Raw genomic sequence first — 15,229 nt, forward strand, 5'->3', positions numbered from 1 at the left:
TTTCCTTCAGTGGAAATGAGACATTGAGCAACCTATGTGAATATATTCTAGATAAATAAAAACAACTGGAATTCTGAACTTCATTAGTCTCCTCTGACGTTTGTTATGGTGAATCAGTATTCCTAAGATTTTTCCATTGTGGGTTTATTGACAATGACTTTCTAGTCCTATAAAACAGGATTAGACTTTGGAAGAATTAAGTAACCACACAAAGGCACTGTTTTCCTATGATGCCCTAGGGTGGTAAATGGACAGTTGACCAAAATTACAATTTGTCATTTCTCATCTGCAGTAACTGATAATCAAATAATTGAAATCAAATAAAAGCCAATGATTCAGCTAGCTTAAAGTGGCAGGATTCTAGATGTATTTTAAAGGTCGGTCAACAGGATTTGTAGGATGTAGGCTGAGAGTGAATGAAAAGCTTGCAAAGACTGGTGTGTTTTCATACTTTCAAAATTCTAAAGCAGTGCTTTTCAATCATTTTAATCCTTCTATACTGTTCATTTGTGCAACAGACATCCATCAATGACATCTTCCATGTGAACAGTTGTTGCAAGTGGAGTAGTTTGAATAAGATACGAAAATATATTCTTAGAGGGAAATCTCACAATCTCAGTTTTCTAGGAAATCATAAAGCTACACGAAAACAGATTTGGGACTAACTTGCAATATTTTTACTACATAAAAATGTGACTCAATATTAAACTACATTTTCAAAATGAGGCTTTTTCAAAGTAGAAAGCTTATGTCACAACTTACCAAATGGAACGCCTCTGGAGAATGCTGAAAGCTAAGCAGCATGTGAGAAAGAACTGCAAGAGCACCAGGTCTCACAAGAGGAAACCAAAGTCGATTAAAAACCTTCAAAATAAGACAAGGCACCACCTTAAGAATTTGTAGGAAAATCATTAATCCAACAGTGGTTATTTTCTTAGAGCTACAAATTACTTATATGAATGTCCCCTTCCTGGAAAGTTCTAACAAAACTTACGTAATTAAACTTTGGGAGAAGGATGAAGTGAGGAAATAACAACATGACAGAGATCAAGGGTAATGTAATTGGCCTAACCCAATTGTTAAAACTCCCCAACGAAATAAAAATTTGTGAAATTATGTTTACAAGGCGATAGCTCCTGAGTCCACCATTCATTCAATTCACTCAACAAATATTTGTTAAGCACATACTATTACTTGTCCTAGTTCTAGGAACTAGTGCTACAACAGTGGATCGAAATAAAAAAAAAATCTCTATCATACAGGGTTTACCATCTAGAGGGTAGGTAGAAACAATAAAAAGTAACACATGGTGGTTAAGTGTTATTAAGAAATTTAAAGCAGGATATGATGAATAGAGAACGTTGTGTAGCAAAAAAATCTGCTGTTTTACATAGTGTTCAATAAATGCCTCATGAAAGAAGTGATATCCAATTATAAAACTGAAGGAAGTGAATAAGCCTTGCAAATACCTGGGATAAGAGCATTATAGGCAGGGCAAACAGCATTGCGAAGGCCTTGAGGCCTTCAGGCTGGTGTGCTACAGATGAAGAAAAAAGGGCAGTGTAAGTGAAACAAGAGACCGAGGCAGTAACAGTGGGAGATGGGACTAGAGAAGAAGTGGGCCAGAATACATAGGACCTTGTGTGATAGGTACGGGGGGCCAAGAACAGGAGCACAAGGGCTGCTGCAATCTTGCAGCAAGGGATGATGATGTAGGATCAGGGTGGTAGGATTCTGTCTGGATATATACTAAAAGTGGTGTCAGTAGAATTTGTAGGATATGGGCTGAGAGAGAATAAAAAAAAAGATAAGAATAGCTTCAAGGTTTTTGGCTTGAGCAAGCGAAAGGACAGGGGAGCCTCTAGGTCTGGGAGGGAAAAATTGGGAGTAAAATTGTAGATAAAGTGAATCTGACATTCATGTAAAGACAGATGGATACATGAATATGGAGTTCAAGGAAGAAAAATGGACAAAAAATATAAATCTGGCAGTCATCAAATTAGAGATGTTATTTAAAGCCATAGAACACCTATGCTGTGAGTATGCACTGGGAAGAAAATGGACCAAAGACTGAACTGTAAGGCATTCTAAAAGTTAGAGTAAGTACAGGAGACTGATATGCCTGTGAAGGAGGACAAAAATCAGGAGATTATAATGTCCTGGAAAAAACAGGGAGTGATTGACTGTGTCAAATATTGCTGACAGGTCAAATGAGAAGAGGCCTGAGAAATGACTTGTGAGTTTAGCAACACTGGAAAGCACTGGTGTCAAAGGTAATTTTGGTAGAGTAATGGTGGTAAAAGCTTGATTAGGTGGACCCAAGAGATAATGGAAAGAATGTTTTTGTATTGGATATTTGAAAATGAAAAAATTATTTTAATTACTTATACTTTTTTTTTTTTTTTTTTTTTGAGACAGAGTCTTGCTCTGTCGTCCAGGTTGGAGTGCAGTGGTGCTATCTTGGCTCACTACAACCTCTGCCTCTCAGATTCAAGTGGTTCTCGTGCCTCAGCCTCCTGAGCAGCTGGGACTACAGGCACGAACCATCATGCCCAGCTAATTTTTGTATTTTTACTAGAGACGGAGTTTTGCCATGTTGGCTAGGTTGGTCTTAAACTCCTGGCCTGAAGTGATCTGCCCGCCTTGTGCTGGGATTACAGGGGTCAGCAACCATGCCCAGTGTAATTACTTATATTTAAATGACATTTAAAACAATTTCTAAAGCCTATTCAAAACTGTTACTCCAAACAAACCAATAATAACATACTCAAAATTAGATGCTTTCAAGGATACCACCCAAAGATAAAAATATTGATTTTACGAGTCTATATATTCTAATAGATTTCCACACTCCCACTTACCAGTTCTATTTTCAGCAAAGTAACATCTATCAAAATAGTAAACTTCTGGACAGCTGCCAGTCCTTTCAGGAGTGCAATTACCCATGTATCCACATGCTGAGCCAATGGCCAGGATAGCCAGTCAATCATTCTGAAATTGAAGGAAAACGAAACAATCATTATTGAAAATATTTTCATTTAGTTAGAGATAACAAGAGTTACAGTAGATAACCACTCACTTTGTTAATAAACATTTACTGAATTTGCGGGGGAAAAGCACTGACCAAGATGTAGAAGTGAATGTAACAGGTGCTTGTTCTCATGGAGTTTCCAATCTTGTAAACTGATAGTTTCTCCTATTCAACATATTTCCATAAAAATAATTTCCAATAAATTATTTTGCATAAATGCAAAACTTAAAATTTATGCTATATAGTGGCACAGGTTAGGTATTCCTTATCTGAAATGTTTGGAACCAGAAGTGCTTTGGATTTTCAATTATTTGCATTATATATTTACTTGTTGGGCATTTCAAATCCAAAAATTTGAAATCTGAAATGTCCCAATGAACATTTCCTTTGAGCATCATGTCAGCACTCAAAAAGTACTGGATTTTCAAACATTTCAAATTTGGGATGCTCAACCTGCATCAAGAATTTATTAGGCAAATTTACTCTAAAAAGAGCAGCCAAAATGTAATCTGAACTAAGATATATGAATATGAACCAAGATTCCTCCTTCCTGGTGAGTATAGTCTAATACGAAATGTACTGTTTAAAAAGCCTATATTTTGAATTGTGAAAGAGGTATCTTTATCTTTTTCAAAATCCTACTATACAAAGACAACAAAAAGAAACTTCAAATATATAAAAGAGCACTAAGTCTGTAAATATTGTAAAGGCCTCATTTTGCACTAATGGGTGCTTTTCTTGAATACCAACCCAGTTTAGTGGAAAAAAAAGAAAGTAATATGGGATCTAACAGAGACACTCCCCAAAGTTAGAGCTCTACCACAATGAAGATTGATACAACTCTTTCAGAAAGCAACTGAAGGATGGGCGCGGTGGCTCACACCTGTAATCTCAGCACTCTGGGAGGCCAAGGTGGCTGGATCACCTGAGGTCAGAAGTTCAAGACCAGCCTGGCCAACATGGTGAAATTCCATCTCTACTAAAAATACAAAATTTAGCCAGGCATGGTGGCACATGCCTATAATCCCAGCAACTCGGGAGGCTGAGGCAGGAGAATGGCTTGAACCCGGGAGGCGGAGGTTGCAGTGAGCCGAGATCATGCCATTGCACTCCAGCCTCGACAACAGAGCCAGACTCCGTCTCCAAAAAAAAAGAAAGCAACAGAAGCAAATGTTCATATAATTTGACCTAGTAGTCCTATTTTTGGGATTATATACTAAGAAAATAGAAGGGGGAAAAATGAGTTTTTGAAGCCAAAGTGACTGGTTTAAAAATCTCAATTTGCCATTTATTAGCTAGGGGACCCTAAATACCTATATAGGTTATTTAACCTCTCTGTGTCTGTTTCCTCACCTGTAAATTATACATAAACATGTTTATTTTACAGCACTGTTGTGAAGATTAAATGAATTAATCTACAACACTGGAAATACTGTGAATGCCCCTTTTCCACCAAATGTTAATACACGTGGCAATAAATAAATACCTTGATTGTACAAAATGCAAATATAAATACTAAGGACATAAATACATTACTAAAATAACAACTACTATGTTAAAAAGACTAACATCTTTTTTCTTTTTGAGACACAGTCTCGCTCTGTTACCCAGACTGGAGTGCAGCAGCATTACTTCGGCTCACTGCAAAGTTCGTCTCCTAGGCTCAAGCGACCCTCTCTCCTCGGCCATCTGAGTAGCTAGGACTACACAGGTGTAGTCCTACTACACCTACCACAACTGGCTAATTTTTGTATTTTCTGAGCTGGGGTTTTGCCAAGGGGGTTGCCTGAGCTGGTCTTGAAATCCTAGCCTCAAGTGATTTGCCCACCTCAGCCTCCTAAAGTGTTAGGATTACAGGCGTGAGCCACTGTGCCTGGCCGAAGGACTGACATCTTCATTGATACGGTTATTTTCACAACAATTGTGTTATATAACTATCTACATTAACACTGGAATGTTATTTTTATTAAGGTTTTTGCTTTTAAGATTAAAATGTCCATTCGGATATTAAGAGTGGTCCCAGTCCAAATGCAGGTTAACTACAAGTTATGTGTATGTTCCCTCTATTCTCTACACAAATTCTATTTCTTTTCTTGTTTTTCTGGCCTTTCCAGCAATGACGGTTACAAGTCATTAACATAGTCCTTGACAGCTATTCCATATCTTCCAATTATTGTTGGAGTGATTCTCATAAAATTTTGTGGCCATTCTACTTATACAGAGTAGCAAAGCAGAGACACACTTGCATTTGTGTACAGAGGACATTCACTGTAGCACTGTTCATGGTATAGAAAAACTGCAAACAACCTAAATGATTGTCAATAAGGAAATGTTTAAAGATACTATGGTACTGATACTATGGAACACTATATAGAGCTTGAAATAATAAGATAGATGTACATGAATCTATCCATAAGGAATCTAAAATGGAAAGAGCTGAGAAATTGTTGAATTAAGATGGAAAAAACATACCAGTGCAGTTTTTTTAAAAAACAATTTTAGTTTAAAAGAAAATCATGTGAATACATATATGTAAATATGGACATAAAAAAGATGTAATCTAGAGGCAGGGTATGTGTGAGTACATCTTGGCTCTGTGGATTATTTGCATCATGGGAAGTCACATTGTCAGAGAAGAACCAGACAGGGCTCACCAGAATACAGGTCTCAAGGCCAGAACTCCCTTTGGCTCAGTCTAGAGAGAGTACTGAGAGAGGGTGAGAGCACAGAGAGTAGAAACTTCCACTTGGCCGTGGCTTTTCATTATCCTTCATTACTCAGCCAGCCTTTTTCTCATCCTTTCCATTTCTGCCTTTACATCTCAAAAGCTTCCATTCTTTACCTTATTTCATGTATGCCAATCTCTGGACCACCTATAAATAAACTTCATATCAGATGTTATACAGATCAGAAGCTGCTGTGGTCTGAATGTTTGTGTCCCTCCAAAATTCATATGTTAAAATCTAATCCCCAATGTGTTGGTATTAAGAGGTGGGGCCTTTGTCAGGTGACTAGTGACTGGGATTAGAGGCTGAAGGGGGCACCCCTGCTCTTTCTGCCACGTGAGGACACACAGAAAGCTCCATCTAAAGGAAAAGGCCCTCACCACACACCAAATCTGCTTGACCAATTTAATGAAAAAAGAAAAAACAAAAAAGTAATATGGGATCTGATAGAGACACTACCTAAAGTTAGATCTCTACCACAATGAAGATTGGTACAACTCTTTCAGAAAGCAACTGAAGGCTGGGCGCCGTGGCTCACGCATGTAATCTCAGCACTCTGGAAGGCCAAGGCGGCTGGATCACCTGAGGTCAGAAGTTCAAGACTAGCCTGGCCAATATGGTGAAATTCCATCTCTACTAAAAATACAAAAATTAGCCAGGCATGGTGACCTTGGATTTCCCAGCCTCCAGAACTGTGGGAAATAAATTTCTATTGTTCATAAACAACCCAATCTAAGGTATTTTTTTATAGTAGCCCAAACAGACTAAGTCAGAAAGCATTCATGAAATAAAGATTTGTGTATTATATAGCAGGTACTGTGTTTGGTGCTGAGAATATAACAATAAGGTATGGTTTCTGTCCTTAAAAAGGGAAGAAAAGTTAGGAAATTTGTCAACAAGCACACAATTATCAAATAATAGTACTGGCATTTAAACTAAGCTCTGCCAGGACAGAATGCCATGTTTTTTTTGCCACACTTTAATTATATTCCAGTTCTGTTTCAATTTGATTGGACTTGCACATGTCTGTTTCTTCTCTGGTACAGGCAGGCACTGCAGGATAAACTATTTTTATGGTTAACTACAGGAATCTTATCCACCATGTATCAGTGATTATCAATTTGAATTCTAAGGACACTTTCTTTTAACCCTGGTATACTGATTTAATATCTTACTATTTAAATAACATTTAACTATATACTTGTTATTTATGTACTCCACGACCTATCTCCTCCATTAGATTGTGAGCTTGACAGCAGTAATCTCTCATGTATCTTTGGATTCCCAGCACTTAATGCCTGGCACTGAGTAGGAACTCAAATTTATTAACTAAATGAAAGCATTTCTTTATATAGCTAAAGAAAAATACATGCAACTTTAAAATCGTAACAGTAAAACTGGCAAAATTATGAAAGACACCATAATTGTCTTGGTTTAATTGTAATTTATGGAGAATAACACCAATTTCCACTTTTACATGGCAGCTTGCGGGCTATAGGCAGCCTTCCCTTTTATTTGTCCCAGTGTTTTAAACATTGGGAAATTTCACATAGAAAACTGGATTTCAGGCTTCTTTTGAAAAATCAAACAAGACTGGATTCCAATTTCCTTGTATCAACAGACAACTGGAGTTCATGATCAGTTTTCTCTTTTAGAAAGTACTTATGTATCCCATTTCCTATCACTTAACTTATACTTGGCCTATTTCATATTTTAATGTTACCTGTTTGGTCCTGGTATGGTATCTAGATTTACATTTGCATTTCTATGGATTATAGAAAATGACTGTAAACATGATCACTGCTATGTTTGGGAAAGTATAGTGCACGGGGAGGTATAAAGTGGGAGGAGGATGGTAAAAATAAATATCACTATCCCTTTCAGTTACATTTTCTACATAAGAGTAATTACTTCAGGTAGATTATGGGTAAATAGGATCACGCAGGCTATACTGGAAATGTAATACGAAAACTGGGTACAACTCCCCATAGAAACAAGTAGGTAAAAATTAATTTCCAAATATATCTTGAAAAAAAATTCCTAAATTGGGTACTACAACTGTTTTTGAAGAGGCTTGAAAATTAAGAGGACTGAATGCCAAGAAGTGGAATATGAATTCAACTTAGTAGGTAGTGGAAGTCACTACAATGTCTTGATTGAAAGAGAAAAATCAGGAGTCCAGATGATTAAGATAAGAAAAGTAAGTCACTGCTAGCAAAAAGACGAACTAAAAAACTGTGCAACGAGGAAAGCCTGATTTCTTCAGGGCAGTGGGGATAGAATAAGCGTCATTTTAAGAAATGTCCTAAAGAAAAAATCCAATGGACTTATTCATTATGTTAATCAAAGGGAATGAAAGAAAGGATGGAGTTGAAAATTGCTTATAGGTTTGTGACCAGATATCTAGAATTAGTGTCAATTTAAGTAAAAAAAGAGAAAAAAAATAAACACCAATATCAGGCCATGAAGATAAGTTCTGCCTCTAAGAGAGTGGCCCTACGTGAGAAACTTGACTACCCTGGTTTGTGTCTTCATGGGTGACTATCTCATAACCGGGAGCCAGATTTAAGTTCAAATACCGGATTCACTGTTTATTACCTGAATGAGCTTAGGTAAACAATTTAACCTCTCAGTTTCCTCAACTATGAGATGGGGCCAATAACAGTACCTATTTCAAAAGACTGTGGTGAGTATTAAATAGTTTATGTCATGTAAAGAAAATCTGCTACTATTACCCTATGCAATGAAAGTGATGGACCAACTAATTTCTAATTTCACTTCCAGCTGTAAAATCTATAATTCTCTGCATCTGTTTTACTAGGAGGAAATACAAGTTATAATACATTCATCCCAAAGGGAAAGACACTTTAGTGCTGTTACAGTCACACTGACAAAAGTGTGCTGCTGCTAAATAGGGCACAGAAGGAGTTACATTATGAAGAGATGAATAAGGTAAGAGTTTCTTAAGAGTAAATGAACAACGAGAACTTTACATAAAGACTTGGAAGTCAGCCACATACAGATCAGAACTGATAGTGATGATAATAATGGGAAGGAAGAAAATAAAAAGAATAGATACAGAAAGAAATTCCTAACAGTATAGTGTCAGATAAGAATTTCAAGAACAATGAATACAAAGATATCAAGGAGATGAGAATAAAAATACATATTATCAAACACAGCAAGGGGGATCATCATAAATTAAAAGCAATGGGGACAGAGGTCACACAACAGGAAAAACATTTACATAAGAGTTTTCTCATACATATAAAGCACTTTCACAAATTTCTGAAAGTCAAAGAGGAAATGAATACTATGAAACTGGAAGTAAAAGTTACAGATAAATTGATTCAATTATGTTTAAGAGCACAAGAAGAAAGGAGAAATGCTAGAAGAGGAAGACCTTTTTAAACAATGAAGTGAAAAGGGGGATAAGGTGGAGAAAATCAAAGTCCCTAGAGTTTGTGTTATAGAGAGTGAAGTTAGTACAAATGCAGCTGAGAACTCAATATGAATACCTCAGTTTATATGTTACCCTATAATAATAATTTTATAACAGAAGCACAGAAACCCTTTTGTCCAAATCCTTATACTGTATTTAAATGTGCTTAATATACACACACACACAGGAAAAGAATTAAAAAACAAAAACAGTCAGGTATTTAATAAGAACAGGAAAACACAAAAAACTCAATTAGAAAAAAATAGTCATTGAAATAAAGAAACTCAGTAAGTAAGCTCTACAGATGAGCACCTTTGAAGAGAAAATTAGTGAACTATAAAACAGTATTGATATTCTTCCCCTCAGATATCCACAGGTTTGCTTCTTCACATCCTTCATGTCTTCACTTCATGGTTACCTTAGTGAAGACTTCTTCAGCCACCTTATTTAAAATTGCAAACCACTTCCCCACAATCTGTCCCCCTTCCTGTCTACTCCTATCCCTCTTTCTGTCTGCTTTTTTTCAAACATGTATCACTATCTAACGTACTAAATTATTTTACTTATTATATTTAATCAAATCAAAAACAAATTCAATTTTAAGATGCATAATTAGCTTATGTACCACCAAGGCAAGAAAAGTCATGCCAATTTAACTAGGACACGAATGACTGGGCATTTCTACATTTAAACATCTTTGAAATTAGAAGACATGTTGGAATCAATGAAGTGTGTTATTAAATTACTGTCTGCCTCCCCAAGTAGAATGTAAGCCTATAAGGCAGATATTTTTATCAGTTTGTTTGAGGACATTTTGAACACTGCCTGGCATTCATGGTAAGTACTCAATAAGTGTGGTTTGAATAAATGAATGAATGACTGAATAAAAGTGCCAAAGTGCTGAGAAGGGCAAATAATATTAAGATTATACCTAGAAATGTAAGAATAAAATTATAGAACATTAAGGATAAAGAGAACATAAAAGTTTCCAGAAAAGCTGACTACTCACAAAGGAATGAGTCAGATTGACAGGTGACTTCCCACCGGCAACAATAGATGCCCAAAGGTAATACAGTATTATTTTTAAAATGCTAAGAGAAAACGGTTATCAAATTAGAATTCTGTATCTTGCCAAATCTGAGAAACTGATTTAAAACTGAGAAAGAAAAAAAATACAAACAGGCGAAGGCAAACAGTGTATTACACACTGAGCCTGGTTAAGAGAGAAAGTAAAGTGTATACTTACTAAAGAAGAAAAAAAAAACGAAGAAAAATAGGTTGCAGGAAACAATGATGAGCAACGAAATTAGTGAAATACTGTATACTGATAATCCAATCAGCATCTGCATATATGTGTGTATATTTTGGGAATTAAAGTTGAATTGAAAATAGATTTGTGAATTATTGGGATGCCTGTCAACGCTGTAAGGTAAACAATTCCAATCTATTTGGAGAATATTTACATATGTCATTCCATGATTTTAGTTTTAAACATTCGTAAGTTTTTCATTACTCACAAAATACAAAGTATTTCCTCTTCCCCAATCTACAATTACCATTAATAGTGTCATGAAGAAGTACCTGCAAAGGGCTTGGGTCATACTTGCATCTTTTACATTTGGATCTGTAGTAAGGCTCCTGATGAGAACTGTAATCATCTGAAGAGGAATATGCTGCACAAGGCTTGCCAATGCTACAGAAGGTTCAAATGATGCATCTGTTTTTTTAATTAAAAAGAAAAGGAAACATGGCAAGTACGTTCAAGTATTTAAAAAGAACAACACTTTACAAAAAAAAAACAAAAGTAATTGCAGCAAAGGTGTTAATTAGGAAGGATTATTATGCTACATCCTCATGCGTAGACTCTAATTTACAAGGAATGTTAAATTACAGGAATGAAAGATTAAGAGTGAACAGCAATGATCACTCATACTATAGACAGAATACTAAAATATATTGCTATGGTTAGTCCATAAGTTACTTTAATTTTTCATAATCTATCGACTTATTGTTGCACTGAAATATTAACCTGTAAATCACTAATCAGAAAGGAAATATAAAGAAACATAAAGTATCATTTCAACTTCTACTTAAGACCCTCCAAAATAACTTAAAACTTATTGATCATTACATCTTTCTAAGGAAGATTTAAAAAATTCTCTTAAAGTAGAGATTAAGGTGACTTTTGGGGGCACTTAAGTATCATTTCAACTCCCGCTTCAGACCCTCCAGAATAACTTAAAACTATTCATCATTACATTGCTCTAAGGAAGATTTTAAAAAATCTCTTAAAGTAGAAATTAAGGTGACTTTTGGGGAGACTTTGCTTAAACTGGATACAAATTAAGCAAATCCAAGACAAGCACCTTTATTGCTACGGTTGAAAAAATTTGGTAGGAACCTAAGAGTTATGATAACACAGGCAATAGAAGTAAAATTACAAAAAGAAAAGAAAAACTAACTCAGATACTGCAAATACATCGTTTGTAATTCTTTCATAAATATATTAAATTCATCAGAACATAGAACGCTTGATAAAACTCCACCTTTACTTCTGGTTCTTAAGATAAAAAGAGGACACGTCCCTCACAAGTTCAATCTGAACAGCCAGACAGTACCCGCTGGTGGTATAAATAAAGGAGAATGCTTGTACCAAGTAGAGCGGAAATGAACATGGTTTTGAATCTATTCAAACCTGAAAGGTCCAAGACAGAACAAGGAAGGTAGAGGTACTGGTAAAATTTCTGGGCGAGAAAGCATTTTCTAGGCAAGTATCATGTGACCCTTCTCTGCTTTCTGAGAATGCAGTTCATGGGCACTAAAACAAATATTTACATTCTCGTACTCTTCTTCCTTCCCTCATTCTATCTGTATCCCTCCTTTGTCTACTAGATACTGTAGACAAAAAATGTCAGTATTTAAAAGCTTCATAGTTAACTGGGATAATCCAGTAATAAATTGCACAATCCATTAATTCAAAAATGAGGAAATACAAAAATGGGGGGAAAACTCATTATAAAAAGAGAGAGACACGAACAACAAATACTATGGTAAACATCATGCTACCATTAGTCACTAATGAATGGAAGCTTTCTGCAGTAGCTGTCATCCTCAAAGCATTCCAAATAACTTGAGCAGAGGCTGGGTAATTAAGCAACTTGTTTAGTGCCAAAGGTCTTAGACCTGGACGTTCTCAACCTTTAAAATGGGAACGCTGCCTGTTTTTAAAGTACGAAGTGACGTCCTGAATAAGGTAGTGAATGTGAATAAATCTGGGATAAGGGTATTAGGATTTGCTCGCCCTTAAGAATGTTTTCAGGGCAGTAGGAAAACATGGTGTGAATGTGTGTGTTCAAGAGAGACATATACTGAATTTTTATGAGATATTCTGAAAGATAATGACCCTTACCTGTGGAAGAGATGCTTGCAAAAACTTCCTGCAGAGAAGGCAGCAGTGTGGTAGGCTCGGCCTTCCAGATGTTCTGCAGCAAATTACTCACTTTTGTCACCTGGGAGACATATTCCCGCAACTCTCTCTCCTGAGTGGACACGCACTGGAAGTGGCCTATCGTTCGAACCAGCTGTTGACAGAACGTGATGGACAATTTCCCTTTGGGGATGCATTGCACGAAGTCGGTCAGAAGGTCGCTCAGTCGGGCACAGAGCTGCGGCTCCGGTCTCTCACACACCATCCGTAACACCTCTACCTGCAGGAGGCTGAAGAGATCCAGCACCGACGGACAGCTCATAATCAGCTTCAGGCCGTTGTGAATGTAGTCCAGGATGGCTACATCCTTCCTGTCCAGAGAGTGGTAGCCCTGATGAAGGAGGCCCAACACAAAGGTCTTGTTGAAGAAGGACTCGAACTCTGGCCGGTGGTATCGTGCGTAGGCCTCCAGCACCTGGTGCCCCACCTGCCGCTGGAAAGGGTCCTGGCCCTCCAGGATGAGCCGGGTCGTCAGGTCAAACATGGCCTCGCACTGCGCCTCGTCTAGCCAGTGCTCCGCCGATTCCACCACCTTCCGCACAATCACCCGCTTGAGGGGCAGGGGATGCGAAGAACTCACAAGGCCCTCCAGGATCTTGTCCATTGTCGCCACGCAGCAAGGCCAGGGCCAGAGAATAAGGAGCGGGTGGCGGCAGCCCCGAGGTGGGGCAGGAGAGCCCCGGGGCGGAGGTGAACTTGGAGCGCCGCAGCAGCAGCGTGACGGGCCACCGCCACCGCCGCCTCAGCAGCCACATTTATGGGGCAGGGAGACCCATCCAAGCTGGGGCGAGAGCTGGCGAGCCTGGAGAGCGTAAGAACCGATACCTGCGGCTGGCCTAAGGCGCCAGAGGCCCGTACTCCGCCGCCGCCCCGGGCCCTCGATCCCTCTCAGCATCAGCGCGGAGAGGCCTGTCGGGACCCCCGGCGGCGTCGGCGGGCGCTCAGGGTCCGGGGCTGCTAGCCGGTGGGTGGAGGAAGCGCGCCTCCGAGTTCCGGGTCAGGTGTGGGCGTCCAGGCTTCAGCAGATCGTGAGAAGAAGCCGGCTGTCGGCTGAGTCAGGAGGCGCTGTCACGGAGGGTGCTGGGATCAGCCGGGTAAAAGAGACCGAAGCGACACCCTTTGACCCGGATTTTGAAGTGCCGGCAAACAGGAAGTGAAGGATCAAGGAACCTCCGGCAAGGACCGCCCCTCCGCCCGTCTCTTCCTCCCTTCTTCCCTCTCTCCCTCCCTGCTTCCCCAGCTTCCGCCCGGAGTCGTAGACTCCCTTCCCCTGGCACTCGGAGCCTCCTTCCCGCCCCGCAGCGCAGGTGCGGCGACTACCGCGTCACTGGAGAGTGTGTCGAGTCACAGGCGGTCTTCCGCACGGAGCGTTCCCGGCTGACGCTGCGCAGCTGGCTGCGACCGTAGGATTCTCGCCGGCTAGTCTCCGTCGGTTCCGCCTGCGTCAGGTTACTCGTGAAAACTCGAGAAAGTGCTATTGATGTGAAATCCGAGGAAAAGAGCATTTGGGGGAAAAGTAAGGAAAACTCAAAACTCGGATTGAGAAGACTTTGCCTTGGCTCATTAATCAAGAATTGCGCTTGCGCGCCTAAATGCCACTGCCTTTTATCGTGCGATGTCGGTATTGAAGTAAGAGCAATACCGGCGGCATACCTAGCAGTTAGCGGCCATCAGTATCAGTAGCAGGCCTCTAGCAAAAAACCAGTTAGTGAGCCTTTGTACCATATCGAAAATTATAAGCCGTCCAAAAAAGTGCGAGGAGAGTAAGGGAAAATGGCAGATTAGAATTCAAGTATTTTTATTCCTGTGTCATACAAAAGAGTACTTTGAAAATAGAAAACCAGGTGGAAATACCACAAAACTCATTGTGTATGTTGACACTGAAGATGGTTTAAAGTAGGGAAGAACATATGCAATCATGTTTGTTCTCTTTCATGCCAAATTCCAAAGATTCACAATAAGAGTTTGAACTTCAATCAGAGCTCTTTATATTGGAAAATATTGCCTAACTATATAGCGCCCTTCAGGCTTAGTTAATATAGTTGTGAAACTAGACATTAAGGCCCTGTAATACAGACAAAACTTTAAAGAAATAGGTCATTTAAAATGTCCCGTAGAAAAATGAACAAAATTCTGTTACTTCAGTTTGCCAAAGAGTGTTTTTTTTTTTTTTTTTTTTTTTTTTTTTTTTTACCAAGTTACAAACACGATTATACTAACATATTTAACACGTTGATTATGGTAGTCTTACGAAGAGTGGTTTAGAGGAGACAGGGGCTGGGTAAAAGGGAACTTAAGACCAAGTTGAGTTGTAGGAAGATACGGAAGATAAAAGAGAATTGAGGTAATTGATCTATCCATCATGCTAGAGACAGGAATGATTTTGGAACTTTCCTTTTTCCAATAGGCAGGAGGTGAAGGTACAGAGATATTTGTCTTTACTGGGAATAATGCCACAGTGGAAGACAAAAATAATAGAGAAAATAAACTATTAAGAAGGAAGTATTAAGAAGGAGCGTGGATTTGAGGTGGAGTGGAGGAAA

General features: G+C 38.6%; 1 protein-coding gene across 1 annotated transcript in view; it reads right to left on the reverse strand.

Moving 5' to 3' along the window:
- USP38 (ubiquitin specific peptidase 38) overlaps positions 1–13,882 on the reverse strand; it is a 37,947-nt gene extending 24,065 nt beyond the window's left edge. Inside the window, exons 1-4 of the mRNA XM_011987160.1 lie at positions 12,609–13,882; positions 10,781–10,916; positions 2,862–2,991; positions 763–864 (exon numbers count right to left, since the gene is read on the reverse strand). Coding sequence (XP_011842550.1) covers positions 763–864; positions 2,862–2,991; positions 10,781–10,916; positions 12,609–13,290 — 1,050 coding nt within the window. The 5' untranslated portion in view covers positions 13,291–13,882. The remainder of the gene's footprint in view (positions 1–762; positions 865–2,861; positions 2,992–10,780; positions 10,917–12,608) is intronic.
- Between the last annotated feature and the right edge of the window lie 1,347 nt (positions 13,883–15,229).

The sequence above is a fragment of the Mandrillus leucophaeus genome, unplaced genomic scaffold (assembly GCF_000951045.1).
Source record: "Mandrillus leucophaeus isolate KB7577 unplaced genomic scaffold, Mleu.le_1.0 Scaffold301, whole genome shotgun sequence".
NCBI lineage: Eukaryota > Metazoa > Chordata > Mammalia > Primates > Cercopithecidae > Mandrillus > Mandrillus leucophaeus.